This window comes from Macaca fascicularis, chromosome 1 (genome assembly GCF_037993035.2).
Source record: "Macaca fascicularis isolate 582-1 chromosome 1, T2T-MFA8v1.1".
In the NCBI taxonomy this organism is placed as follows: domain Eukaryota; kingdom Metazoa; phylum Chordata; class Mammalia; order Primates; family Cercopithecidae; genus Macaca; species Macaca fascicularis.
Window position 1 is genome coordinate 125,498,377 of NC_088375.1, and position 19,456 is coordinate 125,517,832.

The 19,456-nt window shown below is 41.6% G+C and overlaps 1 protein-coding gene and 1 pseudogene across 34 annotated transcripts in view; one reads left to right on the forward strand and one right to left on the reverse strand.

The window, feature by feature from the left end:
- The window catches only part of CLCC1 (chloride channel CLIC like 1), a 38,452-nt gene that overhangs the window by 15,611 nt on the left and 3,385 nt on the right, over window positions 1-19,456 (forward strand). For 13 of the 34 annotated variants that reach the window (XR_012416983.1, XM_065533098.1, XM_074000170.1 and 10 more), the window contains 7 exons: window positions 891-998; window positions 4,496-4,717; window positions 4,938-5,078; window positions 7,053-7,146; window positions 9,027-9,124; window positions 9,390-9,536; window positions 12,959-13,300. Coding sequence is in view for 28 of the 34 variants with exons in the window: in XM_065533098.1 (XP_065389170.1) it covers window positions 891-998; window positions 4,496-4,717; window positions 4,938-5,078; window positions 7,053-7,146; window positions 9,027-9,124; window positions 9,390-9,536; window positions 12,959-13,300 (1,152 nt within the window). In the remaining 6 variants the exon portion in view is untranslated. The remainder of the gene's footprint in view (window positions 1-890; window positions 999-4,495; window positions 4,718-4,937; window positions 5,079-7,052; window positions 7,147-9,026; window positions 9,125-9,389; window positions 9,537-12,958; window positions 13,301-19,456) is intronic. The other 21 variants (XM_074000213.1, XM_074000214.1, XM_065533082.1 and 18 more) reach the window with 7 other exon arrangements.
- On the reverse strand, window positions 10,165-11,421 carry LOC102135990 (ubiquinone biosynthesis protein COQ4 homolog, mitochondrial pseudogene; annotated as a pseudogene).

A 19,456-nucleotide genomic window follows, 5' to 3' on the forward strand; every position in this document is an offset into this window, starting at 1 on the left:
GCAAAGGAAACTGCTGCGTCCTTCTGTGTCCTCCTCTGCTCTGTGCGCTTCTTATTTTAAGTCGGTGTGCTGCTCAGTTATTGTCGCGTTTATCCACTGACGTGCATTTCAGTGCTGAACTCGTGGTCCACACTCGGTTAAAAAATACAAGTTGATAATCACCATGTTATTTTAATGTTTGAAAAATATCCACTACCCTCAGCGACTTGCCTTCTGGGTTGGTGGTGGCAGAGCTAAGTTCGTAGGAAGTCTGCTCCGGTGTAGAATTGTGCGCTGAAGGTTTACCATGTGGATGGTACCCTGGAGAAGCTGCCGTTCCTGCCTTCCTGAGCATTCCATACAGCATGGAATGATTAATTGCTGATGGAACATTAATGAAAGGCCAAAAGTCATATGCACAGTGAAGAAATATTCTGTTGTGTCTTTCATTTCATATTCTGGCTTCATCTTGTCTCTGTTTCTCTGTCCCTTTGTCTCTCTCTGTGTATTTATTCTGCTCTTCCCTCCTGCCCTTCCTTCCTCCTTTCTCTTGTTAAATTGTTGCTTTGGAATTAGAAAGAGGCAGATTGGTCCAGATGCTCTGCTTGTGGATCTCTGCCTCCTGGACTCATGATCTTTAGCTTTAAAGTTGTTGAAAGTCAGCAGAAAAACTGCCAGGTTAGAGCTAAGTACTGGATCTGGGCTCCATGTTTGTTGCCTACTTGCCCTTTGCAAAGAGAACATGGGGAGGCAGGCCAGCTCTGCCCTGTAATGTATTATAGCTGATAAATGCAAGCTTGATCAAAACAACTAGCTCCTTACCTTGATTCCAATGGCAGCACTAGGCTAGAAACTTAACCCTTACATTATACTTTGACTCTAACTAATGTTGAATGATTTTATGGTTACAGATTGATGAGTGCGAAAAGAAAAAGAGGGAAGACTATGAAAGTCAAAGCAATCCTGTTTTTAGGAGATACTTAAATAAGATTTTAATTGAAGCTGGAAAGCTTGGACTTGTGAGTATCTGATGGTGTGATACTAATCAGAGTAGTGGATATTTTTATTCATTAATTTCAAATAATATAAAGAAGTGAAAGCATCATGATGCTTTTTAACAGAGCCCACCTGACTGACTCTTTAACCAGAAGCTATTCATACAGGATTGAAGGCACTACTGTATTGCTTTGCAGTGGTCTGGTGGAAGATGAGCAGTGCAGACCGCTCTTTCTCCTTTAGTTTGTATGGATTTACTTACTCAGCTCTGTGCTCTGCTCCACCAGTTAATAGAGGTGAGGAGGTGGGGTGATAATTCTGTCCTGACCCTACTCCTGGTTTTCTCTCAGTATATGCTGAGAAAAAGAAAAATGTATTTTATGTAGTTTTTCTCCTTGTTGCTTACTGTGGTGAGTGCTGCTTTATAGACATATTGTTCATAATTGTTGTTAAAATTTCCTTTTTTTTTTTGAGACAGAGTCTCGCTCTGTTGTCCAGGCTGGAGTGCTGTGGTGCAATCTTGGCTCACTGCAACCTCTGCCTCCCAGGTTCAAACAATTCTCCCTGACTCAGCCTCCTGACTAGCTGGATTACAGGCACCTGCCACCATGCCTGGCTAATTTTTGTATTTTTAGTAGAGATGGGGTTTTGCCATGTTGGCCAGGCTGGTCTCGAACTCCTGACCTCAGGTGATCCGCTTGCCTTGACCTCCCAAAGTGCTGGGATTACAGATGTGAGCCACTGCACCCAGCCAAAATTTCTATTTTTAAGAAGTCACTGTTTTCACTTTGGGAAGTGAAAACTTCCCAGACTTAATGCATTAATTTAGTTTTAATTCACTTACCAAAGTGAAAACATCAAGAAAACGTGTAATTTAATAACTTATAACATTTAGAAAGCTCATTAAAAGCTCAGACTTTTTTCCCTATTGTGTGTGCCACCAGAATTGATTGAGAGAGTCAGAGACCAGCCTTTGGTCTTGATCTGGCCGTTAGCCCCACCTACCAGAAGTGGTCACAGGCAGAGCCCCGAAAATGAAAGGCCCTTGCACCAGCACAGTGTAGGCTGGCAAAACTTGCCATATACTCCATCTTCCTGGTACAGTAAGAAGTGACCAAAAGAAAAGGGAGTGTTAGATGAATAACAATGCTGCCTTATTCTGGAATTGTAGAAGCAGATGTGTTCTCAAATGTACACTCTATAATTTGAGTCTTACAGCTGTGTACAGGGTGGAACAGAACCTGGATAAGGAAACAGATGGAAACAAAAATACCCAGGATGGAAATGCTTGAAAATACTTAGTTTCTGATTTTTTTTTTTTTTTTTTTTTGAGACGGAGTCTTGCTCTGTTGCCCAGGCTGGAGTGCAGTGGCACAATCTTGGCTCACTGCAAGCTCCACCTCCTGGGTTCATGCCATTCTCCTGCCTCAGCCTCCCAAGTAGCTGGGATTACAGGCGCCCGCCACCATGCCTGGCTAATTTTTTGTGTTTTTTTTAGTAGAGAGGGGGTTTCACCATGTTAGCCAGGATGGTCTCCATCTCCTGACCTCGTGATCTGCCTGCCTCGGCCTTCCAAAGTGCTGGGATTACAGGCATGAGCCACTGCGCCTGGCCTAGTTTCTGATTTTTAAAACATGTTAATATTAATGATGGCTTTTAAAAATGCTTACTGATGATTTGTGATAATGTCACATTTGTTTCTTTTCTTTTCATATTTACTTTTTTATATATGTATTTTTTGAGATGGAGTCTCACTCTGTCACCCAGGCTCTCGGCTTACTGCACCCTCTGCCTCCTGGGTTCAAGCTATTTTCCTGCCTCAGCCTCCCGAGTAGCTGGGATTACAGGTGCATGCCACCACGTCTGGCTAATATTTTTGTATTTGTACTAGAGACAGTATTTCACCATGTTGGCCAGGCTGGTCTCAAACTCCTGACCTCAAGTGATCTGCCTGCCTTGGCCTCCCAAAATACTGGGATTACAGGCATGAGCCACCATGCCCCGCCGTGTATTTACTGTTTGTAAAAGAAAAAGGAATTTTATTTGTATCAACTTGCTAATTAATGCAAAATTTGTTTACAGTGATTTTGCTAAGCTGAACTCACACTTACAAAGGTAGTTATAAATATATATTTTATGGAAGTCCATTATTTTGTTGCTCTTTGAAATCCTTATTTTTCTTGTTTGTACTAATACAGATTTTAGGCTATCTGAAAACTGTTCAGCAAATGAAAAGTCATGCAGTGAATCATAAAATAAAAATGCACAGTTGATCCTCATTCTTCACAGGTTCTGTATTTATGAATCGACCTCATTAAGTCTGTGTAACCCCAAAGTCAATAATCGAGGTGTTTTGTGGTTACTCTGGGACACTGTGAAGAGTGGCAAAAAATTTGGGTTGCCTGTTGCATGCATTCCCAGCTGAGATGGAACAAGGCAACCAAAACTGTTGTCTTGTTTCAGCTCTCATACTGCAAACAAGTGTTTTTTTTGGGGGGATCTATTTAGTGGTATATTTTTTCATGCTTTTTTGAGGGGAGAGTGGTGATTATTTTTATTTTTATTTATTTTGAGACCAATCATTAAACAGCATGATTTCGTTGTTTAAAACAGCCCTCTGATGTAGTGCTGAACTGAGGTCTAGTGTTTCTAAGTGCAAGAAGGCCATGATGTACTTACAGAGAAAAGGTGTGTATTAGAGAGGTGTGTATTAGAGTCAAGCGTAAGGTATACGACAGTTGTCCATGTATTCAATGTTAATGAATGAACTATATGTATATTCAATAAGGTGTCCTTAAACAGGAATGTACAGAAACACACATAAAACAAGGTTATGTATTGATCAATTGATAAAAATGTTATGACAGAGGTTTGCATGAACCAAACTGTATATTTATTATAGGAGTAATGGTTCAGTACTTGCTAATCGGTGTTTGAGGTGACTTTATAGACAATAACTACTGTGAATAGCAAGAATCAACTGTATTTTAGTGAAATTTACAGTATCTTTTTTTTGCACAGAGTTCTAGAATTTTTGAATGTTTTTCACGTGTATTATCTTTGGTTTTCATGTTAGCCTGTGAAGACAGGTGGATATTATTATTATTGTTTTTAAGAGACAGGATCTTACTCTGTCTCCCAGGCTGGAGTGCAGTGGTGTGCTCATAGCTTACTGTAGCCTTGAATCCGGGGCACAGACAATTCTTCTACCTCAGCCTCCCTAGTAGGCGGGAGCCAGGTGCACACCACTGCACACAGCTAATTGTTAGAATTTTTTGTAGAGATGGGGTCTTGCTTTGTTGCCCAGGCTGGTCTTGAAGTCCTGGCTTCAAGCTTTCCTCCCACCTTGGCCTGTCAAAGCACTAGGATTATAGGTGTGAGCCACCTCGCCCAGGCTATTATACATATGAAATACTGCAAACTAATATTTAGTTCCAAATTGGCTTTTGTCTTAAAATGGTTCACCAAGTAGTAATAAAATTCTCTTTCTATTGTTTGTTTTTTGGTAAATTTAATTTAGCCTGATGAAAACAAAGGCGATATGCATTATGATGCCGAGATTATCCTTAAAAGAGAAACGTTGTTAGAAATACAGAAGTTTCTCAGTGGAGAAGACTGGAAACCAGGTGCCTTGGATGATGCACTAAGTGATATTTTAATTAATTTTAAGTTTCATGATTTTGAAACATGGAAGTGGCGATTTGAAGATTCCTTTGGAGTGGATCCATATAATGTGTTAATGGTAAGATGGGATGAGGGCAAGGGCAACGTCATTAAGTTTCCTTTTTAAAATACTTTCCAAACTCCACCATAATTATGTTAAGAACCTGTACTAAGTCACTCATGCCTTATTGATGAACAAGCCGCGAAATTGTAGAAATGATTTTGTGCATTTGAGTCCAGTTCTTTTTAGCTGCCCTGAGTGTTTTTGGTGGCTGATTTCTGCTTCTCTCTGTTTTAAGGTACTTCTTTGTCTGCTCTGCATCGTGGTTTTAGTGGCTACCGAGCTGTGGACATATGTACGCTGGTACACTCAGTTGAGACGTGTTTTAATCATCAGCTTTCTGTTCAGTCTGGGATGGAATTGGATGTATTTATATAAGGTATTACATGGATGAAGGGTTTTACAATTTTAACACATTTATTCACAGTGAAAGAAGACTAATCTGTTGAAAGCAATCTTGCCTTGGATGTAGGTTGGAGGCAGTGACTAGAGGTGGTCCACGCTGGGGAGGAATTAAACGGACAATTCTTAGCTGACTGTTTTTTGATTCCTTGACCAGTTAGTGGGTAAAAAAGTTCAGTCCTAATTTTCATAACCCAGTTACTGTTAACATTTGGGCATGTAAGTCAGAATAAAGCTAGGTGGGTTGGGCATGGTGGCTAATGCCTGTAATCCCAGCACTTTGGGAGGCTGAGGTGGGCACATCACTTGGTCAGGAGTTCAAGACTAGCCTGGCCAACATGGTGAAACCCCATCCTTCTAAAAATACAAAAATTAGCCAGGCCTGATTGCATGTGCCTGTAGTCCCAGCTACTCAGCAGGCTGAGGCAGGAGAATTGCTTGAACCTGGGAGGTTGCAGTGAGCCAAGATCGTGCCCCTGCACTCCAGCCTCGGCCACAGAGTGAGGTCCTTCTCGAAAAAAGGAAGGAAAAAAAAGAATAAAGCTAAATGGATACATTAAAAAATTCTCATGTGGGTAATTTAGGGTATGTCATTCTATTCTTTGCTAGAAATGATACCAGAATACTATCTTTTAAAAATTAGCTTATTTTTTGAGTGTTATGTTCATGGCAGAGAATGTAGAAAAGACAGATAAAAAGAAATTAATTTTAAAAATCACCTATAATTTTATCACCTAGAGAAAATCTGTCAGTAGTTTGAGGTATTTCTTTCTAGTTTTTTCTAGATTTTAATTATCTTTCAAAGTTGGGATCATACTGTATATAGAAATTTGAAAGGACCACTACTGTTCCCATCAACATAGCATAATCATTGAAAGAAAATTTTAGATCTGTCTAGCAGAGTAAGTCAAGTAGCCAGTGACTTCAGTGACTTCATCTGGTTAAAGCATTATGACATTTCTTTAACCTTTTGCCCTAAGTAAGTATTATAGTATCTAGAACTAATTATTTACAAATTAAACACAGATTCTATGTGGAAGGAAAGTTTGTTGAGTATTGTCACCTCAATGATTGTATATTGGTCATTGTGCTGGAAATTATCCAGTGCAAAATAGGATATCATCAACTGTAAAAGAAAATGAGAAGTAGTCATTTAATTTGTATGGCTAGAACTAGTTGTTGTTGTTGTTTTTGAGACCGTCTCACTCTGTCCCCCAGGCTGGAGTGCGGTAGCGAAATCTCGGCTCAGTGCAACCTCTACCTCCTGGGTTCAAGCGATTCTCCTACTTCAGCCTCCTGAGTATCTGGGACTCCAGGCCCTTGCCATCGTGCCCGGCTGAACTAAAAACATTATTTTTAGTAAAGTTTTCCTTTTTCATTATAACTACTTACAGAGAAGGCAATTGTAGTTAGTACTTTATGCTTACTTGTTGCATTAAGGCTGTACTTTTCCATGAACTGGAAATAGCTACTCTTTAAAAATAATATGTTTTCCTATAATCCCTCCTATAATATAATATAATTTCCTATAATCACTTTGGGAGGCTGAGGTGGGCGGATCACTTGAGGTCAGGAGTTCGAGACCAGTCTGGCTAACATGATGAAACCCCATCTCTACTAAAAACACAAAAATTAGCTGGGCATGGTGGCGGGCACCTTTAATCCCAGCTACTCGGGAAGCTGAGGCAGGAGAATTGCTTGAACCTGGGAGGTAGTGGTTGCAGTGAGTAGAGATTGTGCCACTGCACACCAGCCTGGGCCACAGAGCAAGACTCCGTCTCAGGAAAAAAAGAGAAAAAATAGTAATAATATGAATTTTTTAAATTAAAACTTTTATAACAGTCTGGTTTGGATGCATGGTAAAGACACTCTTTGAATGAAGGTCTTTTGGATGTGTAGGCCTAACCTTCATGGTAACGGCCTCTCCTGGTTCCCTTTTGGTTTTGGTCAGCTAGCTTTTGCACAGCATCAGGCTGAAGTCGCCAAGATGGAGCCATTAAACAATGTGTGTGCCGAGAAGATGGACTGGACTGGAAGTATCTGGGGTAAGGTGTTTGTGCACTTGTCCTTATTTTGATAGAAATTCTGAGAATGAGAGAACATAGAACAAAGAGAATGATAAAATAACAGAGGAGGCTTTCCATGACTGAATCTTTAATATCAGAAGAACATGCAAGAAGCATTTGAGGTTTAAAACCAGTGACTTTGTATGCTCATCTAAAGTCACAGGGAAGGAATAGAAGTTGTATATATGTTGGCTCTGATATTATCTGTCTTCCTTCATAAGACTGTGTGAAGGATCCTATGCTCGCTTTTGTTCATCTCGTCCTTTGCACAGTGTCTGGCATATTCTCAATAGAAGTTTATTAAACAAGTGAATCAAGTGAATGAGTGTATATATGAATTAATATCCATCTTAAATTTAATGGCCTTTATTGACTTGTGAAATTTTATGTTATAGCTTTACTTTTTTTTTAACTCTGGGAAAGATTAGTTTTTTAATTCTTTCACATTTTATAAACATTCTCATGAATGTTCACTACCTTTGGTTGTGTATATCTAGCAATGGGGATGGTTTAATAGTGTTCTAAGGCATTTTATAAATGCAAGTCCATGACTGATACAGAATTCTGCAGATGGGTTCCAAAATAAATGTTTCTTAAAAAGTTGTGGGAGGCCGGGCGCGGTGGCTCAAGCCTGTAATCCCAGCACTTTGGGAGGCCGAGACGGGCGGATCACGAGGTCAGGAGATTGAGACCATCCTGGCTAATATGGTGAAACCCCGTCTCTACTAAAAATACAAAAAACTAGCCGGGCGAGGTGGTGGGCGCCTGTAGTCCCAGCTACTCGGGAGACTGAGGCAGGAGAATGGCGTAAACCCGGGAGGCGGAGCTTGCAGTGAGCTGAGATCCGGCCACTGCACTCCAGCCTGGGCGACAAAGCGAGACTCCGTCTCAAAAAAAAAAAAAAAAAAAAAAAAAAAGTTGTGGGAACTAAACCAATTCATGGCTTCAGTGGACTGTGAAATGTGTCCTCTAGCTCGGGCTAGTTTGCCAATGTATATAAGCCTGATTTGGAAAAATTAGAACTAATATTCTACTTTATTTTGTAAACTCCATAAAGAACTGACTTTTTTTTTTTTTTGAGATGGAGTCTGGCTCTGTCACCCAGGCTGGAGTGCAGTGGCCGGATCTTAGCTCACTGCAAGCTCCGCCTCCCGGGTTTACACCATTCTCCTGCCTCAGCCTCCCGAGTAGCTGGGACTACAGGCGCCCGCCACCTCGCCCGGCTAGTTTTTTGTGTTTTTAAGTAGAGACAGGGTTTCACCATGTTAGCCAGGATGGTCTCGATCTCCTGCCCTCGTGATCCGCCCGTCTCGGCCTCCCAAAGTGTTGGGATTACAGGCTTGAGCCACCGCGCCCAGCCAGAACTGACTTTTTAAATAAATAATTTACTGAGGTAATTGTGGATTTACATAGTAAGAAACACTACAGAGAGGGCCGGTGTACCCTTTCCCCATTTTCCTCCAATGGTAACATCTTGCACAGCTTTAATAGTACAATATCAGAGTCAGGATATTGACTTTGATACAATCCACCAGTCTTATTTTGACTTCCCATTTTACCTGTTCTCATTTGTGTTTGTGAAGCATTGCTTTTAAAGTGTTTACCTTTTAGACATTTTTATAAAATACAATTTTTTTATCTGCATAAAACATGTATAATTTGAATGGATTTTTAAAACATGATTTTGGACGTAAGATGAAAAATTAAAAAATCAGCATTACAGGGAGTCTACTTAAAACAAGATAATTTAAAACTGATTGGTGGGTGGTCAGAGGGTCAAAACCAAAGTAGTGTCTTGTTTGGGAATGAAATGCAACATTAAAAGAAATGATCAGTGTTTTGTCTGTTTCTCTAAACAGAATGGTTTAGAAGTTCATGGACCTATAAGGATGACCCATGCCAAAAATACTATGAGCTCTTACTAGTCAACCCTATTTGGTTGGTCCCACCAACAAAGGTATCGCATATATTTTGTAAAAATTCCTTAAAGTAAGTCAGAAATCCCTTGTATTTTAAAGAAATTTAGTGTTTGAGTCATTTTGCAAATAAGCCTTTGTCCAACAAAAAATACTACTGCACAGTGATTTTTCACATTAAAAATGGCACAACAGCATTTTAATTTATGTAACATACTTTCAGCCTCAGTGCACAATGAATTTTGATTCATTCTGTACCTTAGCCCTGTGAGGAGAAAATTAAGTTGCTTTTCTCTCTTGTTTTAGGCACTTGCAGTTACATTCACCACATTTGTAACGGAGCCATTGAAGCACATTGGAAAAGGAACTGGGGAATTCATTAAAGCACTCATGAAGGAAATTCCAGCGCTGCTTCATCTTCCAGTGCTGATAATTATGGCATTAGCCATCCTGGTTAGTATTAATGTATTAGCACTGTCAGGCCGGGCCCAGTGGCTCACGCCTGTAATACCAGCACTTTGGGAGTCCGAGGCAGGCGGATCACAAGGTCAGGAGATCGAGACCATCCTGGCTAACACGGTGAAACCCCGTCTCTACTAAAAAAATACAAAAAATTAGTCGGGCGTGGTGGGGGGCGTCTGTAGTCCCAGCTACTTGGGAGGCCTAAGGCAGGAGAATGGCGTGAACCCGGGAGGTGGAGCTTGCAGTGAGTGGAGATTGCACCACTGCCTTCCAGCCTGGGTGACAGTGTGAGACTCTGTCTCAAAAAAAAAAAAAAAAAGTGTGTGTGTGTGTGTGTGTGTGTGTGTGTATATATATATATATATATATAAAAGCACTGTCAGTATTTAGCAAGATTTATGTTAAATCTTAGTGTTAATATATTAATACTGGTTAGTATTAGCACTGTCAATATTTAGCAAGATTTACAGAAAAGCAATGCTGAACTTACTGGGCTTCTCTGATATTGTAAATCAGGCTAAGTCATGCTTAATGAGAAGGTGATTTTTAAGTGATACAGATTTTTTTTCCTCCCCTCCCCCCCTCTAAATGATACAGATATATTATACTTACTTGTATATTTTTCTTTTTTTTTTTTTTTGACCTGATGGGAGCCTTTATTCACACACTCGCCTCCCCCTCCGCTTCTCTCTTCTCGGGCTTTTGGAATTGGGTGTAGCACTCACTCCTGTGAGGACACCCAGCCTGGCCTCCAGCAAACCTGGCTGGTTGGAAGGAGTCGCAACAGGAGTGCTGCAACATCCCAGCATGAGCCCAGACGACTGATACTGTTCACGCATGGTTCTCCTTGGACAGCTGCTGGTCCCCCTGGGAGTGCCTCTGTACTGCTTGCTCCCTGTGGGGTTCGTCCTCAAGGCCACTCAGCAGTGGCTATAACAAATTGTGATAAATGTTGTCCAAGGGTCGGTGTTCAAAGAAGAGGAACAAAGGTAGTCAAGGGAGCCCTCTGCCCCCAAGGGAAGCAGTAGATGGGGGAAGTAGGCCAGGCCCCGCTGGCCCAGGAACTCAGGCCAAGCCCTGGATATGCACGGGTGGTGCCGCAATGCCCAGCTCCTCCCGTAGAGCCCTCAGGGACTGCTCCCAGCGCCGCTCATAGTACAGGTTGAAGACACATGGGGCTGTGCGCCCGTTCTGAACGGCCCATGGGATCAACTCCGAGACCAGCACTTGCAGGCTCTGAGTACTGAGTTGGATCGGTCCAAAGAGAGCACCCAGGATGCACATGGGCAGGCCAGTCTGGACAGCCTCAAACCATTTCACCACCATCTCCCCCAGGATGTTGGTGGGCATCCCCAGCAGGGTGTGAAGCATGTCGTGCACCTCCCGGTATCGCTGAATCACATACGCTAGCTGCTCCTCATCCACGAAGCGGGTGGGTGCTCGGGTGTCTGGGGAGACCCTATTCACATCCAGGAAACGGAGATACTCGCGACCCAGGGAGCCTTCTGGCAGGCTCTGAGGGTGGACGTCGAAATCCGGGGACACTCCTGCAGGATCTGGGCACCCTCTGGATCCCTCCTCATCTGGTCCCTGAGGACCTTCAGGGTGCGGTGTCCTGTGGTCTCCCCTAGAACTGCGACCATGTCGTGGCGGCAGGGGTCATAGAGCGCCATTGCCGCGGAGCCGGCGGCCAGCAGCGCTTTCTGCAGCGGGGAGGTGGGGATGTGGTGCGAGTACAGCGGGCCGGCGCCGGCGCCGTCGCTCCTGACCCGGAGAGGCATTTCTGCTGCAAGCCACAGGAGGCCGGGAAGCCTGCGGAGCCCGCGGAGCCGGCGCAGGACAGGGCGCAGCAGAGTCGCCATGGCAGTGGGCGTCCACTTGTATATTTTTCTAATCAAGAAAGTAGTTCTCTAGTTTGATTGCATATGTAGCAGTGATTTAGAATAATACCCTCTTTTTAAATTTGTCCTTTAACCTTGGTGAATTAATACACAGGAAATAGGAAGTTGATTACTGTCTCCTTGAGAAAGGGGGCCTTCTTATTTGTAGTCTGAGTTTTTGCAGCAGTGAGAAGGGAAGAGCATTGAGTTTGACACAGAACCAGAAAGGGATGTGGAAGTACGTGGGTATGCTGAGAAGGAGTTTGGGGATCCAGGAGCAGACATTAAGAAGAAATATTACTCGTCATTCATCCATGGTCTGTTCAGTGTTTTTTTTTTTTTTAATCGATTTTTTAGCTATTACCCAAGTAAAGCGGTTGTTGCATAAAACCAAAAACTTAGATGTGCCAAGGGAAATTCTCTGCCCTAAGGATACAACATTCACCATCTCTATTCACTTTGAAATCGTTTCTTTTTTGGTTTTGTGTTTTGGCTTGTGATTACAGGATTATGTGGTTGGCGGGTATTTTTTTTTGTTAGGTGACATTAGTTCTATAGTCGTAGTGTAGTCTCTGAAACTGAAATTATCAGCAGAGTCTTCACCATCTGTTTTTGTTTCATGTGCTCCCTAAGGAAAGTTATGCTCTTTGACTTTGGCTGCTTCTGTCTTCAAATAATAGTGTTTGAAAAACTAGTATAGAAATTTTCAAAGTTTCTGTTCTCAGGACCTCTTTGCAGTCTTAAAAATTGAAGCCCACAAACAGCTCTTACTGAAGGTGATTATATTTATTGATATTTACATATTAGGAGTTAAAACAAATTTAAAACATACGAGTACTGTACACGCAGGCAGGCATCTCCTGAGTCCGAGTGAGGCTGTCACTCTAGCATCTGGAATGTTCCATTGCACACTCAGGAGGGGACAGTGAAAAAGAAATAATAATGTCTTTGTATTATGAAAAGTTTTGATCTCATAGATCCCCTGAAAGTCTCAGGTTTCCCCGCAGGGGTCCCTGAGCCACACTGTCAGGAACTGCTGCCTACTTTTTCCCATGGAATGTGAATCAAAACCTGTTGAATTTTAGCTGTAACTTAAGCTAGTTTGTATTTGTAAAAAGTAAAGGTACAGGAGATTGTTTACATAATGATATACAACTTTAAATATTTTCAGCATTTACCTTGTATGATGGGCATGAAGCTAGAAACATGAATAATTATCAGACTAGAACCTGCTAATTTAAATACCTAGGCTTCAGCCTGCCATTGTTATAGTTCGATCAAAATGTGTCTAGCTGATTAAAATATCTACTGAATAGTCAGTGATTTATTAAGCTTTATGGGCCACTTTGGCCTTGTATTAATCTAAAGAAGAGGTCTCTAATGAAAAAAAGTCAAATTAACATGTTTATGTCTATAAATGCCACAAGTAAGTTAAATTACATAATTTTGTTAGCACTCTGAATAAAATGCCTCATAACTTTTTTGTAGGTTAGCCATTAAGTCCTTAGGAAAATGTATTTCTTTTCCTTACAGAGTTTCTGCTATGGTGCTGGCAAATCAGTTCATGTGCTGAGACATGTAGGCGGTCCTGAGAGAGAACCTCCCCAGGCACTTCGGCCACGGGATAGGAGACGGCAGGAGGAAATTGATTACAGACCTGATGGTGGGGCAGGTGATGCAGAGTTCTATTATAGGGGCCAAACTGGCCCCATTGAGCAAGGCCCTTATGCTAAAACATATGAGGGTAGAAGAGAGATTTTGAGAGAGAGAGATGTTAACTTGAGATTTCAGACTGGCAACAAGAGCCCTGAAGTGCTCCGGGCATTTGATGTACCAGACGCAGAGGCACGAGAGCATCCCACGGTGGTACCCGGTGTAAGTCAGCAACTCTTTTATTTTGCTGTCCCTTCGTTACTGGTTCTAAATGCTTCTGGAAGAGTTCTGATTGTTTTTACTCTTACCCTTCACCCTTAATTATATAATGAGTGATACAGTCACTCTGTCTCTCCCCTTTCTGGTCAAAAGTTAGTTCAGCTTCCTCAGAAGAAATAAAATTAGATTTAACTTTTATGTAAAATACAATTTAACAGTAGTTTGTTAGAACAGATGGTAATTCATACGAACCTTCATAGGAAGCCAGCATGTGAGCATGACAGAAATTTCTATCTTTGAAGAGATCAGAGAGGAGGCATCACTGAAGGCCCAGAGCTCTAGGGAAGGCACTGTAGGGCCCTAAAGGATTAGCTGGATGGAAGAGTGGGCTGGGGCCAGGGATCAAAAACATTGCTTCCCCAAATCTTCGGTGTCATTGGCTGGCTAGACTATACTTTTTACCTGTAGAATGGTGAGAAGTGTTTCACCATTATCAGTCTTTTAAAGGGACATTTCCATTTCTGTTTGAGGGAGGAATTTGTATTGTCATTTGAAATGTTTAAGTTGCAACTGTTAAACCTTTGAAATAGTTATGAACATAATAGAATCTGGGAAATTATAGAATCCCTTCCCATAGAGTTCGTACAAAAATAAACACATCTACATGTATCTAGAAAACCTTAAGATGGACCAGGTGCAGTGGCTCACGCCTGTAATCCCAGCACTTTGGGAGGCCAAGGCAGGCAGATCACTTGAGGTCTGCAGTTCAAGACTAGCCTGGCCAACATGGCAAAACCCCATCTGTACTAAAAATACAAAAAAATTAGCCAGGCATTATGTGGTGCGCACCTGTAATCCCAGCTACTTGGGAGGCTGAGGCAGGAGAATTGCTTGATTCCAGGGGGTAGAGGTTGCAGTGAGCCGAGATCATACCATTGCACTCCAGCCTGGGTGACAGAGTAAGACACCGTCTCAAAAAAAAAAAAAAAAAAAAAAACCAAAACAAACATAAAAACAAGACCTTAAGATGCTTCTTCCAGCTTTTATAGTTAATAATTACCTGTCACCTATCTCAGAAGTCTTCCAGTGACTTCCTGTCTCACTTGAGGGGAAAGCCAGTTATCACAATGGCCTAGAAGCCTCCTTGGTCTCCCCTTCCCCCACATCCACTACCTCTCTGGTCACCTCTTCTTCCTCCATGCTCACTCTACTTCAGCCACAAGGGCTCCTGACTGTTCCTTGAACTGAGAGCCTTTGTACCTCCTGTTCATTTGCTCTACAGTATTCATTCATATATCATATGGTTACTGTCTTCAGGCCTTTACTCATTTTTATTATTTTTGGAGACAAGGTCTCACTCTGTGGTCAAGGCTGGAATTCAGTGATCTTAGCTCATTGCAGCCTCAAAATCCTGGGCTCAAGCGATTCTTTTGCCTCAGCCTTCCTAGTAACTAGGACTATAGGCATATACCACCATGCCTGGCTAATATTTTTTATTTTTTGTAGCGATGGGGTCTTGCTGTTACCCAGGCTGGTCTCAAACTCCTGGCCTCAAGCAGTCTTCTCACCTTGGCCTCCCAAAGTTATGGGATTACAGGCATATACCACCATGCCTAGCCATATCATGCTTTTTTTTTTTTTTTTTTTTTAATTATTTTTTATTATGCTTTAAGTTCTAGGGTAAATGTGCACAACGTGCAGGTGTGTTCATATGTATACATGAGCCATGTTGGTGTGCTGCACCCATTAACTCATCATTTACATTAGGTATATCTCCTAATGCTATCCCTCCCTTCTCCCCTACCCCATGACAGGCCCCACTGTGTGATGTTCCCCTTCCTGTGTACAAGTGATCTCATGGTTCAATTCCCACCTATGAGTGAGAACATGCGGTGTTTGGTTTTCTGTTTTTGCGATAGTTGGCTGAGAATGATGGTTCCCAGCTGCATCCATGTCCCTACAAAGGACATGAACTCATCCTTTTTTATGGCTGCATAGTAGTCCATGGTGTATATGTGCCACATTTTCTTAATCCAGTCGGCATTGATGAACATTTGGGTTGGTTCCAAGTCTTTGCTATTGTGAATAGTGCCGCAGTAAACATACGTGTGCATGTGTCTTTATAGCAGCATGATTTATAATCCTTTGGGTATATACCCAGTAATGGGATGGCTGGGTCAAATCGTATTTCTAGTTCTAGATCCTTGAGGAATCACCACAGTCTTCCACAATGGTTGAAGTAGTTTACAGTCCCACCAACAGTGTAAAAGTGTTCCTGTTTCTCCACATCTTCTCCAGCACCTGTTGTTTCCTGCCTTTTTAATGATCGCCATTCTAACTGGTGTGAGATGGTATCTCATTGTGGTTTTGATTTGCATTTCTCTGATGGCCAGTGATGATGAGCATTTTTTCATGTGTGTGTTGGTTGCATAAATGTCTTCTTTTGAGAAGTGTCTGTTCATATCCTTTGCCCACTTTTTGATGGGGTTTTTTTCTTCTAAATTTGTTTGAGTTCTTTGTAGGTTCTGTATATTGGCCCTTCTCAGATGAGTAGATTGCAAAATTTTTCTCCCATTCTGTAGGCTGCCTGTTCACTCTGATGGTAGTTTCTTCTGCTGTGCAGAAGCTCTGTAGTTTAATTAAATTCCAGTTGTCAATTTTGGCTTTTGTTGCCATTGCTTTTGGTGTTTTAGTCATGAAGTCCTTGCCCATGCCTAAGTCCTCAATGGTATTGCCTAGGTTTTCTTCTAGAGATTTTATGGTTTTAGGTCTAACATTTAAGTCTCTAATCCATCTTGAATTAATTTTTGTATAAGGTGTAAGGAAGGGATCCAGTTTCAGCTTTCTACATATGGCTAGCCAGTTTTCCCAGTACCATTTATTAAATAGGGAATCCTTTCCCCATTTCTTGTTTTTGTCAGGTTTGTCAAAGATCAGATGGTTGTAGATGTGTGGCATCATTTCTGAGGGCTCTGTTCTGTTCCATTGGTCTGTATCTCTGTTTTGGTACCAGTACCATGCTGTTTTGGTTACTGTAGCCTTGTAGTATAGTTTGAAGTCAGGTAGCATGAGGCCTCCAGCTTTGTTCTTTTGGCTTAGGATTGTCTTGGCAATGTGGGCTCTTTTTTGGTTCCATATGAACTTTAAAGTAGTTTTTTTCCAATTCTGTGAAGAAAGTCATTGGTGGCTTAATGGGGATGGCATTGAATCTGTAAATTCCCTTGGGCAGTATGACCATTTTCACAATATTGATTCTTCCTATCCATGAGCATGGAATGTCCTTCCATTTGTTTGTGTCCTCTTATTTCATTGAGCAGTGATTTGTAGTGGTCCTTCACATCCCTTGTAAGTTGGATTCCTAGGTATTTTATTCTATTTGAAGCAATTGTGAATAGGAGTTCACTCATGATTTGGATCTCTGTTATTGGTGTATAAGAATGCTTGTGATTTTTGCACCTTGATTTTGTATCCTGAGACTTTGCTGAAGTTGCTTATCAGCTTAAGGAGATTTTGGACTGAGACAATGGGGTTTTCTAAATACACAATCATGTCATCTGCAAACAGGGACAATTTGACTTCCTCTTTTCCTAATTAAATACACTTTATTTCTTTCTCCTGCCTGATTGCCCTGGCCAGCACTTCCAACACTATGTTGAATAGGAGTGGTGAGAGAGGGCATCCCTGTCTTGTGCCAGTTTTCAAAGGGAATGCTTCCAGTTTTTGCCCATTCAGTATGATATTGGCTGTGGGTTTGTCATAAATAGCTCTTATTATTCTGAGATACGTTCCATCAATATCGAATTTACTGAGAGTTTTTAGCATGAAGGGCTGTTGAATTTTGTCAAAGGCCTCTTCTGCATCTATTGAGATAATCATGTGGTTTTTGTCTTTGGTTCTGTTTGTATGCTGGATTACATTTATTGATTTGTGTATGTTGAACCAGCCTTGCATCACAGGGATGAAGTCTGCTTGATCATGGTGGATAAGCTTTTTGATGTGCTGCTGGATTTGGTTTGCCAGTATTTTATTGAGGATTTTTGCATCGTTGTTCATCAGGGATACTGGTCTAAAATTTTCTTTTTTTGTTGTGTATCTACCAGGCTTTGGTATCAGGATGATGCTGGCCTCATAAAATGAGGTAGGGAGGATTCCCTCTTTTTCTATTGATTGGAATCGTTTCAGAAGGAATGGTACCAGCTCCTCCTTGTACCTCTGGTAGAATTCTGCTGTGAATCCGTCTGGTCCTGGACTTTTTTTGGTTGGTAGGCTATTATTACCTCAATTTCAGAGCCCATTATTGGTCTACTCAGGGATTCAGCTTCTTCCTGGTTTAGTCTTGGGAGAGTGTATGTGTCCAGGAATTTATCCATTTCTTCTAGGTTTTCTAAGGTATTTGCGTAGAGATGTTTATAGTATTCTCTGATGGTAGTTTGTATTTCTGTGGGGTCGGTGGTGATATCCCCTTTATCATTTTTAATTGCGTCGATTTGATTTTTCTCTTTTTCTTCTTTATTAGTCTTGCTAGCGGTCTATCAATTTTGTTGATCTTTTCAAAAAACCAGCTCCTGGATTCATTGATTTTTTTGGAGGGTTTTTTGTGTCTCTATCTCCTTCAGTTCTGCTCTGATCTTAGTTATTTCTTGCCTTCTGCTAGCTTTTGAATGTGTTTGCTCTTGCTTCTCTAGTTCTTTTAATTGTGATGTTAGAGTGTCAATTTTAGATCTTTCCTGCTTTCTCTTGTGGGCATTTAGTGCTATAAATTTCCCTCTACACACTGCTTTAAGTGTCCCAGAGATTCTGGTATGTTGTATCTTTATTCTCATTGGTTTCAAAGAACATCTTTATTCTGCCTTTATTTCGTTATGTACCCAGTAGTCATGCAGGGGCAGGTTGTTCAGTTTCCATGTAGTTGAGTGAGTTTCTTAATACTGAGTTCTAGTTTGATTGCACTGTGGTCTGAGAGACAGTTTGTTTTAATTTCTGTTCTTTTACATTTGCTGAGGAGTGCTTTTCTTTTTTTTTTTTTTTTTTTTTTTTTTTTGAGACGGAGTCTGGCTCTGTCACCCAGGCTGGAGTGCAGTGGCCGGATCTCAGCTCACTGCAAGCTCCGCCTCCCGGGTTCACGCCATTCTCCTGCCTCAGCCTCCCGAGTAGCTGGGACTACAGGCGCCTGCCACCTCGCCCGGCTAAGTTTTTGTATTTTTAGTAGAGACGGGGTTTCACTGTGTTACCCAGGATGGTCTCGATCTCCTGACCTCGTGATCCGCCCGTCTCGGCCTCCCAAAGTGCTGGGATTACAGGCTTGAGCCACCGCGCCCGGCCTGAGGAGTGCTTTTCTTCCAACTATGTGGTCAGTTTTGGAATAAGTGTGATGTGGTGCTGAGAAGAATGTATATTCTGTTGATTTGAGGTGGAGAGTTCTGTAGATGTCTATTAGGTCCACTTGGTGCAGAGCTGAGTTCAATTTCTGGATATCCTTGTTAACTTTCTGTCTCTCGTTGATCTGTCTAATGTTGACAGTGGCGTGTTAAAGTCTCCCATTATTATTATGTGGGAGTCTAAGTCTCTTTGTAAGTCTCTAAGGACTTGCTTTATGAATCTGGATGCTCTTGTATTGGGTGCATATATATTTAGGATAGTTAGCTCTTCTTGTTGAATTGATCCCTTTATCATTATGTAATGGCCTTGTCTCTCCTCATCTTTGTTGGTTTAAAATCTGTTTTATCAGAGACTAGGATTGCAACCTCTGCCTTTTTTTGTTTTCCATTTGCTTGGTAGATCTTCCTCCATCCCTTTATTTTCAGCCTTTGTGTGCCTCTGCACGTGAGATGGGTCTCGACTTTTTATCCAATTTGCCAGTCTGTGTCTTTTAATTGGAGCATTTAGCCCATTTACATTTAAGGTTAATATTGTTATGTGTGAACTTGATCCTGTCATTATGATGTTAGCTGGTTATTTTGCTTGTTAGTGGATGCAGTTTCTTCGTAGCATTGATGGTCTTTACATTTTGGCATGTTTTTGCAGTGGCTGGTACTGATTGTTCCTTTCCATGTTTAGCGCTTCCTTCAGGAGCTCTTGTAAGGCAGGCCTGGTGGTGACAAAATCTCTCAGCATTTGCTTGTCTGTAAAGGATTTTATTTCTCCTTCACTTACAAAACT